Here is a 15,510-nt window from a genome sequence, read left to right as displayed (position 1 = left end):
GAGAGAAATATCAGATGCACATACAAAATCTCATTGGTCAGGAGTTAATTACAACTCCTGTCTTCCATTACTGATTTGTGCAGCTGAGGATTGAGTGCAGTTAGTGTTAGTGAACTGAACAAACACTACTTAATCCCCAAATCCATCTTTTAATGTTTTGCTTTGATACAATTTGTGTGTCTCTTTCAGAGTAAACACAAAAATAATGGATTTATCCCCTGAAACAAAATTGAACAACAACAATCAAATCAATTACAAGAGTTTTGGAGGCTCACCTGGCACATTGACCAAAGAACAGGATCCTGATACAGGTATGTGTATACCCTTGGTTACGCAAACCCTGGTTCTATTAGGGTCAGGAATCAAAAATCATTACCAGTATTTTCTTAACACAGACCTCAGCCTTCTCCCAAATGAGATACCTATAAAACAGCTGGTCTCTGGCGACGATGGTGATCTGAAAGCTAAAGGCTTCTCTTTGAAACATTCTGCTGGCGACCCACCTCCTACAGTACCCAAGACACTTACTTCCTGTCATGATACCTGTCATAAAATCTATGCAGCATCCATCATCTTTGCCATAGCAGTCACTGTTGCTATGATCCTGCAAATGTACCTGGGGAAAATTCAAGTATGCCATAATTTATACCTATCTCACATGTACAAGTAGAGCTCAGTCTCAAACACAACTGTAATCTTGCTCATATTTAAACGCCCTTGTCATCCTAGATCAGGAAAGGTGTGCTGGTGACAGATCATAAGTACTGCACAGAGTTAGGTCAAAGGGTCCTTCATGATCAAGGTTCCAGTGTAGATGCAGCCATCGTTGCTGTCCTCTGTCTAGGTGTTGTGCATCCGCATTTGTCAGGTATTGGTGGGTATGTAGCCATACAATTAAGGTATGTTTACTGTAAAATATTAATCACAGAACTATATGAGACTAAACGCTGTCTAATATTTTATTATCTTTATGTAGAGGAGGGGTAATGCTGGTTCATGACATTCATAAGAATGAATCCAGGGCAATCAATTTTCAGGAAAGTGCACCTTACGCAATAAAGGAGATGTTTCACAATACTCTAGAGCTAAAGGTAATATTAGGACGGGGAAACATCTCATAACATGCCTGAATTTGTTTAGTAATGCAGAAGTTCATTATATGCCATCTCATCCACTCAGCCAGGTCTGCAGGTTGGAGTGCCAAGTATGCTCAAAGGGTTACACCAAGCTCATAAACTATATGGGAGGTAGGATACTGGATATGGCTTTTTACCTGGTTTCTTGCCACATTTGTTTCCCCATCTCCTTTTTATTTGCCTTTAAGCACAACATTGCTCCATTCCAGCTTGTCATGGAAGGATGTGGTTGCCAGAGCAGCTGATATTGCCAGAGATGGTTTCAATGTGTCTCACAGTCTAGGTAAGTCAGTGTTTCCTCCAAAGGTCACAAGTTGACGTAATTATGTAAGTTGTCATAAACATGACATACTTTCTTCATTAGTATTTGACAAATTGTTGTTCAACAGCTGAAGCCATAACTAAGGTAAGCAGCGAGAACCTGTCGGGGCGCTTCAGGAGTACATTCTTCCCAGGGGGTCGGGCTCTTGTTCCTGGTGCATTTCTTAGAATGCAGAGTCTCGCTGCTGTCCTCGAAACTGGCCTGTCAGACTTTTACAGTGGGAACATATCGCAAGAGATGGTGGATGAGGTAACATTTGAAAAGGATTGTTGCATATATATAGTGGGGGAAACATCAAGTGTCTCTGCCTGTAGTAGCCCGAAAGTTTGGTTTAACTATGGGTTTGAATCCAGGTGCACAGAAACTGTAATTGACTTGTACTTCGATCATTCATAGGTGCAAGCAAATGGAGGGGTCCTGAGCAGAGAGGATATCAGTAACTATAGTGCAGAGTTTGTACAACCTGTGATAGGCCTGTATCATGGTAAATGCTGTACTATATACTCTATATAAAATATTACACATGTCATTTGTCAAATGAATTTGGTTCCATGACACTTTTCATTCATTCACATTCTACATAATGTGCTTTAATTCCATTAGGATTTAGAGTTCTAGTTACCCCATCTGCTGGTGCTGCCTTGATATCGACCCTCAACCTGCTGGAGGGCTTCAACCTCTATGAAACTGGTGGTTCACGTAACATATACCATTGGATTGCTGAGGTACAGGATCTCAACCTTAGGTGTCGCCTCTTTGGTGATTACAGAAATTCTAGTTTCCTTATTGAATGCTATTTCCCTTTTTATTATTCATTTTAAAGTCTTTGAAAGAAACTCTGGCTTTAGCCAGTGGTTTGGATGACGCTATGCACAACTCCTCAATTTCAACTCCTCAGCTTCTTTCTGAGATGCTAAGGTAAACTATTTATTTCCAGAAAATGGGTATTCTGTATTTCTGTATTTTATTATTTATGTACTGTAAACACACTTCATTATCAGGTGAAATCCTGTTTTATAATTATTTTATGGACCCAGGAAATGGCATCCATGTTATTGGGGGAAAAAAGATTTTAAAAACCCTGCCCGCATCAACATCTCTTGTTCTTGATTGTGACCGTGGCCATTTTTATTTGTTTGAACCAAACTTGGTCATCTCTTCTGGGTTACTGATCATTCTCACCAACTTTCCTGAAAATCTGACCTTTCATTTTACCTGGATCAGTGCCTCTTACTACTTATCTAGTACAACTCCGACGTGATTTTGGTGGATGTTCTCTCTTACACCCGTACCCGTGTCTTTGTTAAAGCAAGAGAAAGGCTGATATGCTACGGCAGAAAATCAATTCGTCCCACGCCTCTCCACCAGACCATGACCCAACTATCTCCATCAAGGGTGAGGCCGTGGCTAGCCAAGTGATAGTAATGGGACAAGATGGCCTCATTGTATCCGTGACAAGGTAGTGTGTTTGATCCATTTGAATTACATCAAACTTTAATGTCACCACAAAAGGTAACATTCATGGTATGAGCCACTTGGCACTCTTCATGCATTGTTTTTACATTACAGTTCCTTGAGCAGGCCATTTGGGAGTAGAATCATGACTCCCTCAGGCATTCTCCTCAACAGTCACATCCTTGACTTCTCTATGCCTAACAAAACCGAAGAGATAATCAATACTCTGGTAAATTACATAACTAGTAAGCCACAAGTTCACAATAGACAGAACTTTAGTATTCTTTTCCCCTTTACTTGTATGTACCTATAGCTAGTTTATAGCATACACATTCCTGCATGAATTCTTAACAGAGTGCACTAAACTGAAATGTGGCGAAGAAGAAAGACAAATAGTGGTGCGTTAGGATAGTTCGGCATGTGCAACAATATCAATATAGATTGTGCAGGGAAAAGCTTTAAATATTCCCTGTATTGTGAATACACAATACACAACAAGTGATGTCATAGACTGATTGTTCATGGAGATTTGACATGCAGAGTGTCCAGAAAATTCTTTATGAAGACTTTCATAATTCCATGTTCTTTGGTTGCCTTTTACATTGTAGAGAAACCGGATCCAACCAGGGAAGAGGCCATTGTCATCTCTCATGACCATAATAGTTCTGCCGCCCTGGAATAAATGTGGGAGCTATCTGGCATTAACCAATTCAGATGGAGAACACAGTCTGAGTGGGATTACTCAGGTCTGCAATGATACAGTACTTTACAGTATTTTGACTTGTGTATATTTTAAATGTGGATGTAGGTACTACCATTACTGTATTGCACTTCTGGTTAGACGACACTCTTCATTTCATTGTCAAAGTAGGCTATTTGTATACTCTGCAGTGACAATACATTTAATCTAATCTAATAAAAAAGGGTAGTTAAGACGGTAACAAGATGCTTTCCATTTTGTGACATTTGTTTTTGTAGGTGTTGATAAATGCATTATCCAGCCATAAAGAAATGAATGAGAGCTTGTCCATAGGAAGACTTCATCCCCAGCTCCAATCAAACAGCCTTCTTGTAGACTGTAAGACTTAAGTATATGACCCAATAGTTCTTCATTCTACTATGGCCTTTGTTTTTGACACACAAGCATTTGTGTTTATCCTTCTGCCCTGCCTTTTCACTTTTTAGCTCTGTTTCCAGAGGAGGCGGTGCAGATGTTGCGTGGAAAGGGTCACATTGTCCAAAGGGTGAAGGCACTATCTGTGGTTCGGGGTATCAAGTGGAACAAGGACTTTATTGGACCGTGAGACAATCTCCTGCACAGGATATCGATAACAAAAGAAAAACATTTCTATACCTAATACAGTCCATATTTATAGTTTATGTTGTCATGTAATTGAAAACTGACGGTGTCTTAACTACAAGGATGAGAGAATGTGGTCTTATTTCATTATTTATTGTATTTGCAGTAACAACCAGTGACCAACAGAGGGCAGACTACTCTACTTTGTATTTGCAATGAAGCAGATTGTTGAAGCAGATCAATGTAAAGTCAACTTGTTTCATGTATAATTAATTGGATATAAATTATTTGTGGTGAAATGGCTCATTTATTCTGTTTATTTGACAAACTTTTTTTGTTTATTGATCATCTTTCAGTAGCCTAGTACAATTACAAATTATACAAAAATATCAGCTCGCTGCTCGTTTCAATTGATCATTTACCTGTAAATAGTTTCACTTTAACCTAATTCTATTCCCATGGAATGTTAACTGCAGCCTTAAATAAATGCAGAATTATGTCTCCAAGGTCAAATAAGTAGATAGGCTACATACAATTGGGCGCGTTCGGAAATACCGCACCGGAGCGCACTCGCTCGCCTACTCAGTGCGCAATTTCCGAACGCGCCCAATGTATGTACATTCGCTTCATCACAAACTAAAAGATAATATAGTGTTGAAAAGCAAAATAAAGAAATTAGGCTCAGTATTCCCCCTTCCTTGAAATTTCAAGCTGGTCTTTATTTATCTGCTGTAACGACCTGAACCTGCCATGCACTTGCATACATATTCTAGGCTTGCCTACCTGTGGATTGTGGAATGGAATGATGTGTCACTTGGAACACTGTAGAATGTGTAGATAAAGTATCAGGGCTCTCTTTCTTTCCTGTCTACTGGCTTCCAATCTAAGCAACGCGCACACTAGGCTACTAGCACGCAGTGAGTAGGCGTCGCCGGTCACTGCCAGGTCACTATATCAACTCACTGGGAACGCAGGCAGACTTGAGACTTCTTTATTCATAGGAACTTTGTGACGAGTTCAGACCTCGGCTCGTGCTCACCGATGCAGAATGTCAGTGACATTTAAATACCGGTAATTGGCCTTTGAAAATCCTGAGTAAGTATATCTATCTATTATTGGCCTACTGATTTCATCTGTGTTTCAGAATGTTGTAGTGAAACCTTTTTAGACGAGAACCAAACGTGTCTTTATTCCAGCTGGGGTCAAGTGGATTTAGGCTAGCACAATTTTGCCACCACCAATTTTGTATGACCCTTATACAATGATGACAATTCATTATTCAGCTGAAAGTTGAAGAACTTTCTTTCATTCTTCTCTTTAATATATATACTCAAAAGTTTTTTTTTAGATATTCTGAAATGACTTTGCACACAATACAGTGAAAATTATTAGAATTAAATATTAGAATTTTGTCTGCTAGCCTAAACTTTTGCAGAAAACTATTGTGCAAACAAGGAGTCTCATGGAGATCAAAGCAGGAGGAAAAGAGAAATTCTTCATTGTGACAAGAGGCAAGGCGAGGAAAGGCTTCTCCAGAGGATGCATTGGCCATGTGGAGGCAGAGTTACAGCATGGGGAACTGATGGGATTGCTCTACGGCAGTGGCAGCAATGCAGGCAGCCCCAAGACTGGGGGGGTCGTGAGATCTGATGACACATACCCGTTAACCCGCCACCAAGCTCAGCTTCTGCTCTTCGTGTCCCCGTCAAGCAAACGCCTAGAGCTGCTGTGTAATCCTCAGCTGTTTTCTGCCATCTGTGAACTGTCTCAGGATGACCTTGTGGTGGTGAAGCACAAGAAAGGACACATGCCAGGGCTGGTGAAGAACCTTATGCAGATCGGCAGGAAGGAGAACCAAGAAGATCTGCGAATGCTTGGCTTTGAGGTTGAATTTGTGGTGAGTATCTTTGATATTGGCAATATGAGCCAGACAAGATATAGGGTTGAATTTTCTTCTCATGTGACCTGCCTATTTCAAAAAGGAATATCCACTTGTAATAGAGTATTACTGCATAACACTTATGTAACCATGCACAGGAGTTGTAACTGGGAGTTGTATCTTTGTGTATTTGATATATTTATTTTTAACTGAAGGTCCTTCAATTTATTTTTTACAGGAGTCTGATCCCACTCCATCCAAGAAGCCCGTCCCTCTTCCCTTATTCAATGCAGCAGACATCATCCAGGTGGTCCCTGCTTATTCTGTCCCTGTTGGTCTTCACTGGAGAGACAGCCACTCTGGAGGTCAGTAGCCTGCCCTACCGTTTGTTTATTTGCATGTCTAAGTACTAGTCCACAAGAGAAGAATACAATAAAATATGAGCAAACATTACAGTGAAATAAACTATTAACAAGTGATCACATTGTTAATAGTTTGTCACTAACACAAACATTAAATGCCATTAACAATAAAGAGAGTTTAATGTTTGTTTTGTCTGTTTGTTTTACATCATCATTACATCACCTAATCATAGCAACATTAGTTAGACTTTAATATATTATCTCATTTTTTTTAATACAAAAGGTAATTCTCCATGTAATTAGTGGTTAAGTAAACCCTCATGGCTTTTATTCAACAAAAACAATCTCTTAAACTGAACTGCTTTACACAAGCACCTGTGAATACGGTGAGGGCACCAATCGAGCGGCACATAGAACCTGAAAAACCGGCCCCAAGTGTTCTGGAATGCAGAATGGTAAAGTTATCACATGAGCTGCCATTTATGTACATTGTGTGCTCAGAGAGTCTGCATACCTCATATTTAGACCTGTGGCATGTTTACTGGAGGTCAATCTGATGGCATACAGCATGTGACAGCGCGCACAAATTGTCACAAGACCAATAAAATGTCATTGTCAGACACCCATATTAAATGGTGCTGGTGAGAAACAAAATATGAAAGGTGGGAACCTGAACCTGATGAAGGTCAATGCGGCCTAAAACATCAAAATTTTGCTTCAAATAAACAACTTCATAATAACTACGATTGTTGTCCCTTTGCCTCCAGGTTTAAACAGAAAGGCAGTGTCACGCATCAACTCCATGCCAAATATGGGATCACGTGCACGACAAATGATTGAAATGCAGAGTATCCGTCAAAGCCCCAACAGTTCCCATATTCGCCTAGATGTAGGGTCCATGGTGGAAGTGATATCAAATACAGGGGTCACTGTATATGGAGTCATCCGCTGGATGGGAGTTCTCCCTGGAAAAACGACTGAATCGGCAGGAATTGAATTGGTGAGTTAAAGAACCATACTGCCATTGATGCATGCAATTTCTATTCACAGGCTCTGCGTTAACAGCCTTATATTGCATTTATTTAAAATGTACAGTTACAGTATCATAACAAAAAAAAATAAAGCCATAAAAATCTGTATCTTTGACAAAAAATGAAGTAGCAGTAATGTTATAGCCTATGCAACTATACTGTGTAGATTAGGGGTGCCCAGACTTTTTGTACTTTTTGCTACTTTCAAAATGACCCGCTCAACAAGATCTAAAATATGATCTCATTGCTGAAAATAGTTAAACATTTTACCTGAGGGGGCTTTGGAAAAGCAGAGCTGGAGTTACATAACATGACAAACACACTTGGAATTGGATATAAAGGGGGGGAAATGGAAATAGTTTTAGTGATGTTTGCCCTTTTTGATGTCAATCAATCAAGTCACCTTAATTAATTCACCCCTGGTGTAGATAATCAGCTATGGTCGTTGTGATGTGTTCTGTGTTGAGAGCTTGCTTGCTTGGCTATGTAAAATGTATTAAAACACATAATTTTGCATACTGTAGACAGGCAGAGAAAGTGTTATGTCAGATTTTCATGTCATCCTCACAGAACAATACGATTCAGAATCAGATTCAGCAATGTTGCCCTTTATGCAGAATAGAGGTTTTTGTGAGATTTAACTACCTCTATCTTGACTCTCACTCTTTCAGGACTACGATGTAAATGGCTGTTCTGATGGGATGTATGGAGGCCAGAGATATTTCTCCTGCAAAGGGAACAGAGCTTTGTTTATGCCAGTTACAAAGTGCAGCCCTGACAGCAGGTTTCTCCGCTCCACTACATATATGGAGAGCCTGAAACCCAAAGAACCATCTCCAGCTTGCACATGTACTGTATATGCACGTATATGCACATAATTCTATTGGGAGTGGAACATAATTACTTTATTATTCAATGTGTTTTCTTTTTTTCCCCCACCAGATGACTTTGAGGAGGATGCACCCCCTATACATGAATCAGAGGCCATGTCTTTGTTGGTGGGAAGAATGAAGGGTATTCAGGGTCACTTTAACTCCTGTTATCTGGATGCCACACTCTTCAGGTACAACAAGTTCAGCAGCACCCTCCAGTAGCACTCGCTTCAGATTCAGATCAGATTTACTTTATTGGCACAGTATTGGGGCCATTTTAATTTAATTTAACACAACTTGCATAAAAATACAAATAAATTGCAGCATCCAAGTGCCAAGTTGATAAAAGTGAAAATTGTCCCTACACAGTCTGTTCAGTTCACCCACAACGCTGGATACTCTCTGCAGCACCCGCAAACCAACAGAACAACCCATATCCTGCACTCTTAGAAAAGAAATCATCAACCGCTTACGCAGGTACATTAACTGTATTACCCTCAAGTTAGCTAAATATAGGCATGAATGATAATGTTTTTCCACTGGGTAAACAACCCATTTTGTTGTATTAGCTTTATTGATATGGTATGGTGGTATTTACAGAGTTACTGGCGAAGTGTCCATGAACAAGACACTGTGACAACCCCTAATTGCTCGGTTGGTGCCTTGCATGGTTTCCTCCACCATCTGTGTGTGAATGGGTGAATGTAATCTATGTAAAGCGCCTTGGTTAAAGGTGCTATATAAATGCACCATTTACCATTTGCATTAGGTCCGTTATGTACTAAAATGAAATACATGCAGCTATTGTGCATGAGATTGTGAGTCTGTGTGTGTTTGTGTGTGAGTGCATTTGTTTGTTTTAGCCTTTGCATGCTGTTGTATCATTCCTGTGCTGGCACTGATTGCTACTGTTTTCTATTCAGACAAGGATTTGTTCCTGCTGCAAGTGTGATGAAATTCCGTGAACAGCTGGGCTGTGAAACCTTCCTCACAGAAGAAAAAGGTATTATACAGTATGTGTGCCTGGAGCAATTTGTTTTCATTGTTATGATAGAAATTGTCGAAGGTGTGATCAAGATAATATATTTTATATGTTTATAAAATAATATACGTTTAAAGAGTCATGTAGGCTATATAATAAAAATACTGCTTTCCTGCAGATCCTGAGGAATTCATCACAGTTCTCCTGCAGAAGGGACTTTGCATAGAGCCCTTGCTTAAACTCAGGTATGAAACGGATGCATTAATGATAACCTGTCTCGTTTTTCTTTGCAAACTCAACTCACTGAAGTTCTTATCATCATAGATCTAGAGGAGAAATTTTTCAGGGGGCCTATACCTTCCAGATCATTTTGGAAAAAGAGCAGGTGGTCCAGATGCCCACCGTCCAACAATTGCTGGACACGTCTTTCCTCTCATGTGACCTAAAGTTTGAGGAGGTGGGTTGTGCTGCTTTGTTATGCAATCATTCAAAGTGATGATATACATGAGCTTGATTTCTACTTTTCATTTTGGTTTCATGTGCCGAAATAGCAGATCTACCAGCTCACAATGCATTGCAGCACAACATAACTTAATGCCGCGGTGAAAAAATTGTTTCAGTTTCATCCAGCTGATGGCTGCTTAGACAGTTATATTGGGCGCTTAGGGGGAAGCAGTTAGAGCTTGGTGGGTGTATTGCTCAACGACACATAGACTGGGGCTGGGAATCCAACTGGTGACGTTCTGATTACGAGGCAGCTTCTCTACCCACCCACTAAGCTATGCCCCCAGAGCGACATGTTGTGAGATGCTAGATAGGCTATTTTCAGTTCACCCTCACAGTAGTAACTTAGGCTTAATGATTGTCTCCACCATTTCCTCATCAGACTCCATCCTGTCTAATAGTGCAGATGCCAAGGTTTGGAAAGAAGTACAAAATGTTCCCCAATATAATCCCCTCCACAGAGCTGGACATCACAGATCTGCTATATAACTGTGAGTAGGACATTAAAGATTTTGACGGTGCCTTTTACTTTTTGAGGGGCCCCTCCTATGTCCAGCTTTGAGTGTTTGTGTAAACACATATATAATAATGTAATAATGTCAAACATTGAAGACAAAAGTGTGTAAACAATCATTGAAGACAAATGAGATGATGTATGATAAGAGCGCCCCTCACTTTTTCAGCTTAGTCCCTTTAAAAATACACTCGTACTTTCTATGGTAGACACGTTTTGGATGCCAAACTTTGGGGCCATTCTGAATCTTAGCTATGGATTGTTTACTTCCCCTAACAGCTCCAAGAGAATGCTTTATCTGTGGGTGTGTGGCAGAGATCGAATGTCCTCAATGTCTTCCAGACTGTAAACTCCAACCAGGGAAAATCAAACAGTACTGCTCCACTTGCAATACACAGGTAAGCATAATTATGGTTGTGGCATATGGTTTTAAATGCAAAGTCACCTCCATGTCATACAAGAAAAGTTACACAAGGACTGATGTTGTTTTCCTTCTAAAAGTATAACTTTTTTTATGTCTTACTTTTTCTTAAGGTGCATTCCCATCGATTGCGGCAGGGCCACTGCCCCAGAGCTCTGGCAGTGCCACCACAGATGCACACTGATAACGCTGTGCCAAGGCACATGATGCAGCTGTTTGCTGTTCTCTGTATTAAAACTAGTCATTATGTGTCATTTGTAAAATATGGCGCTGACACTCGTTCCTGGCTCTTCTTTGACAGCATGGCAGACAGATGCGGTGAGACAGATTTAAGTTTGCCTTACAGTATCTGATAAACAAGTGTAAAAATAAAGTTCAGCATACTTTTGACCTATCTTTGTGTATTGACTTGTATGTGCAAAGAATTGCCATTGTGACAAAGACATGACTGTTCGTGCAAATGATGTTATGTTGAGTATCAAAACTAGATTTAGAGATAACACAGCAAGCACCCTGACGTCTAGGACTGGCTCTTATCTTGGCTTGTGCTGATCTCTAATCTAGTATCCACCTTCGTTTTCAGGTGATGACGAAAGAGGATACAACATTCCAGAGATCAAGGCTTGTCCGGAAGTTGGGGACTTCCTGTCACAAACGGACGAGGAGCTAGCACGGGCCAATCTCTCTCAGGCCGACGAGCTAGTGCGCAGGCTGCTGTGTGATTCCTACATGTTTTTATACCAGAGCACATCCATGCAAATTGACAAATAAATACTGCATTAGTCTCCACACTAAGCAGGACTAAATGTTCCCACAACAGTGCCATAATAACCTTGACCTTGTCAGTGTCTTCTTGACATGGCAGTGCATGGCAGCCATAACAAGGTGTTATGCTAATAACTGGCAATAAAAATGCAAGATTGGAAATGAATGCAAATTATGATTAGAAATAATGATCAAAGTCATGTTCCATTTGACATAAGCCTAATTGATCCTTGTCAAACACTGTCGTCCTCTTGACCTTTGTCAAAATCTGTCTTAATATCTGCCTGTTTTACCCCTCCACAAAAACACTGCAAACATTTGATCTCTCGTACCACTGCAGTTTTGTCTGCACTTGTCTTTGCGATTATTTATACTAGTTTTATAAAGGAAACTAACTCCTTAGTGATTTTATGAAATTGTTCCGATTCTCTTGTTTTATCAGATAAGTGAAATGTCCACACGATTCTCAAGTTAATTTTGCGTAATTTGTTAATCTACTTCTGGTTAGTCTTTTTTTTCTCTGTAAAACAAATTAACATGACACAAGCAAATCTTTGTTTTCTTACTTAGTGAGGAAGTAGCTTGTGCTTACAAATAGCATATCAATTGGAATGCTGAAAACATCCAATCATCTCAAGGATGCTTTCCTCCTAGGTTAAAACAAGTTGTCTGATTGTAAGCTGCATATTGTAACTAACATTTTCTCTGAATTCCCTTATGCTATTTAGTGATGTGATGAGAACAGTCATCAGTACGCGTTACGTGTCTCAGAACATCTAGGCAGTCATGGGGTTCCTGGTAGATCAACTAGTTAAGTACACTGACCACATGCTCCCTGTGGGTAAAGTAAAGGCAGTCCTGCGATCAGAGAGATGAGATATTCTATTACAAATTCTCTGAATTTGGCCTTGTTCTATTCTTTCTATCCAATAAGAGACGCTCCCAAAACATGATTTAACCTCTACTCCAGTCTGTCTTTACGCTGCAGTATTACAGTAACTGGACCCGTGTAGGCTCTGTACTTGGACCGTTTATCTTCCATACACACTTATCTTGTTCAAGTGGTTAATCCACATACAGGGAGATATAATCTATATTTCATGTTGTCACACAACACCTTGCCACACAGCCCACAGCCTGCCAAGGAATATGCTAGTTTTATGTTACACCTATACAGGTTGAGAGCATACCTTTTAAAAGCACAATAGAAAGAAAGAAAAAAGGGTGGTACAATTATGCCTATGCCATTGTAATTGTTCCCGAATATAAATTAAACGTTTAAAGGCACAACGTGTGCTTCACATAGGATATCATAGATATGTGTAAAGGTGTTTTGTTAAGGGGTTTACTAACAACATTCGATAGCCTACCTATGTCAAGTTAAGTACATTTTATTTATATAGCACATTTAAAAACAGCAGTTGACCCAAGATGCTTTCCAAAACATAGGCATATGTAATGCGTATTGTGGTCTCTACTGCCCTCTTATGGAGAATTTGAGCAGTGTAATTCTCAGATACAGTAAACACATTTCAAACATTTCTAGCCTCATGAAAAACTGATAGTGAAACAATACATTCAGCGCCGGCTTCAGGCACAAGTCCACCAGGGGTGCATATCATTTTTAAAGGGGGGCACATTATTTTTCCAACAGTGATGCGTTGAAAAAGGCTACAAGTAGATTTATGCACAGCACAGCAAACAAATAGTGTATTAATTCAATGAATTTGAAAATGTATATATTTTTTAATAATCATGAATTTAACATTTGTAAATCATATTAACATACTCGCCAATATACTGGGGGTCAAAGTCCAATCTTGGTGGGAGAAAACAGTATAATGCCAGAACTAGTGCACAAACTGCACGCTACTTTTCAGAATACAATCTGTGTATAGCAGATCCTGAAGCATAATTATTCAACAACCAGATCAAATTGTGATTTAGTGTCTTTGATTATTTCAGTCCTGTTAATGGAACCATATTGCTTCAGAAAATCCATGGCCTCCTCATAATCCTCTGTCTCCACCTCTCCCTTTACCAACACTGCATTTGGAATTTTTATATTTTAAAATACCTCCATCTTTAAACCTTAACTTGAGTAAACCTTTATGCAAATCAAAGACCTCTCCCCCTGCTGGCTCGCCACAATTATTATATATATATATACACATCACCCATTCTTGAGATAGGGACAAAACCTTTCAAACTAGATTTCTTTTTTTTTTTAAGATACATTCAAATCAAATAGATGTATTTGTAGACACAGGTCTCAACTACCAATCTTGAGAAGGAACAGGTTTTTCGTATAACATTTCTTTCTAAAATGGGACATTTATGCACTTAATACCTGATTCATGTCAACTCCGTCAGACACACTAAAATCCCTTTTAATTGAATTTGATAATTTCAACAATATAAAGTCCTCAGTTATCTTATAATGGCTTTCAGTAATCAAGTTAAGTAAGACAATTTTTAATATTGTTTTGTTCCAATATCACACTATCAGTCAATTTCTCAAATCAGTCATTTCAACCTTTATTTTCAATATAACATGAAAACCACAAAAAAAAATCATTACGTATCATTTCAGTTGGTGTTTCAATATATAAGCACAAAATATTTAACATCGAATTTTCTATTTATTTGGAAATTAACAAAAACATCACGGGACGAACGTCTGACGGAGTTGACGAACAAGTTTAACTGATTTAGGTTCTAGACCACCTAGGATCTTGATTCTGGTGACTAATCCCACATTTTCAAGGATGAGGAATACAGTGGTACTATTTATATTGGCCCTGTGACCATGGCAGCCATTTTCAAAATGGCCGCCACCTGCTGTTATTTTACAATAACTCAAGTTCTACACCACCTAGGATCTTGATTCTGGTGACTAATCATACATTTTCAAAGATGTGGGATAGTAGGATACATGGTACTATTTAGATTTGTCCTGTGGTAGACATTTTTCAAAATGTCTACCATGGTCACAGGAAAATTAACTGTGTATATTGTTTGCTATGTTGTTGACAATCTACTTTAATTTAGTATGTATATTTATGTGATTGTGACAGTATTGGACACTTTTTTAGCAGTTTGAAATTGTGACCACTTGCTGGGGACAGGCTAAATACAGGCGTTTTTGGGTACAGTGCCTGCTTTTAACTAATTCAGATGGCATATGAAAACAATGAAATTAATGGCATATACACAACTGTATTACATTTAACTTTGCAAGTGCTTTTATTTTTATGAATTAATTTATTTTTAACATAAGGCTCTTATGTGTGGGACATGTTTTTTCCACTTTTGTCCCTCTCAAGAATGAGTGATATAATTATGTAGCATATACTTAGTGATATAAGAATAGGGTTGGACCAGTACTGCTGTCAGAAGTAGGCGTATGGTGGAAGGAATTTGCATTGAAATCATAAAGAACCCAAGACACTGTCAATTATGCTTAAGATATTAATAATAATAACTTGCATTTTTATAGCGCCTTTCAAGAAACATTATTAAATATAATTTGAGAAGACAAAATAAACAACAATGCGGATATAAATCAGAGCAATTCAACCCAAAAGTAGACTCAGTCACTTGTTCATATTTGTCCAAAGTCAAAGTCATTTCCAAGTCAGAGGGTTAATGTGAGGCAGTGTATGGAGTGGTTATTTGAGTGAATCAGGTCCTACCGTCCAGGTAGGACAGAAAACAGGTTCTCGTTCTGGGATTTAGCTTTCCATTGTGATCATCATCATTCATGGGGTTTCATGGAATAAAGGGAAAAACCTGGCCAAATTATATATCTTATCAAAATAATCAAAACAGCTGATCTACAAGCATACAAATCAAACAATCACTTACAAATGTCAAATCAAATAATCCTTTAAGTTTCAAACATCAAATGAAAATAACCAAAATCAAACAAAACACTTCAAACACTTCAAACTATAAACTCACCAAT

At 38.9% G+C, this 15,510-nt stretch overlaps 2 protein-coding genes across 8 annotated transcripts; both read left to right on the top strand.

The window, feature by feature from the left end:
- Positions 1–205: 205 nt before the first annotated feature.
- LOC310863058 (glutathione hydrolase 7-like) lies at positions 206–3,920 on the top strand (the record flags this gene model as incomplete). The annotated part of the gene is made up of 13 exons (XM_083771180.1): positions 206–311; positions 513–631; positions 730–878; positions 977–1,091; positions 1,180–1,247; positions 1,346–1,419; positions 1,526–1,707; positions 1,855–1,942; positions 2,062–2,203; positions 2,768–2,917; positions 3,028–3,142; positions 3,522–3,659; positions 3,915–3,920. The coding sequence occupies 13 exons, from the start codon at positions 206–208 to the stop codon at positions 3,918–3,920; spliced, it is 1,452 nt and encodes a 483-aa protein (XP_083627306.1).
- Positions 3,921–5,199: 1,279 nt separating this feature from the next.
- On the top strand, positions 5,200–11,588 carry cyld2 (cylindromatosis (turban tumor syndrome) 2). Of its 7 annotated transcripts, none has more exons than XM_083770757.1 (14): positions 5,200–5,308; positions 5,985–6,110; positions 6,334–6,457; positions 7,222–7,454; positions 8,157–8,334; positions 8,428–8,548; positions 8,727–8,834; positions 9,281–9,360; positions 9,518–9,584; positions 9,664–9,796; positions 10,226–10,334; positions 10,637–10,755; positions 10,892–11,096; positions 11,362–11,588. In XM_083770757.1, the coding sequence occupies exons 2-14, from the start codon at positions 6,021–6,023 to the stop codon at positions 11,547–11,549; spliced, it is 1,755 nt and encodes a 584-aa protein (XP_083626883.1). In that variant the 5' UTR covers positions 5,200–5,308; positions 5,985–6,020; the 3' UTR covers positions 11,550–11,588. The 7 variants fall into 7 exon arrangements, with proteins under 7 accessions (XP_083626883.1, XP_083626882.1, XP_083626878.1 ...); XM_083770756.1 differs by having other exon boundaries at positions 6,331–6,457; XM_083770752.1 differs by having other exon boundaries at positions 5,224–5,308; positions 5,649–6,110; positions 6,331–6,457.
- The last annotated feature ends 3,922 nt before the right edge of the window (positions 11,589–15,510 follow it).

Source organism: Protomyctophum parallelum (genome assembly GCF_964188405.1).
Source record: "Protomyctophum parallelum genome assembly, chromosome: 8".
NCBI classification, from domain to species: Eukaryota; Metazoa; Chordata; class Actinopteri; order Myctophiformes; family Myctophidae; genus Protomyctophum; species Protomyctophum parallelum.
The sequence above is the reverse complement of the archived record's forward strand: the minus strand, read 5'-3'. Positions and strand labels throughout refer to the sequence as shown.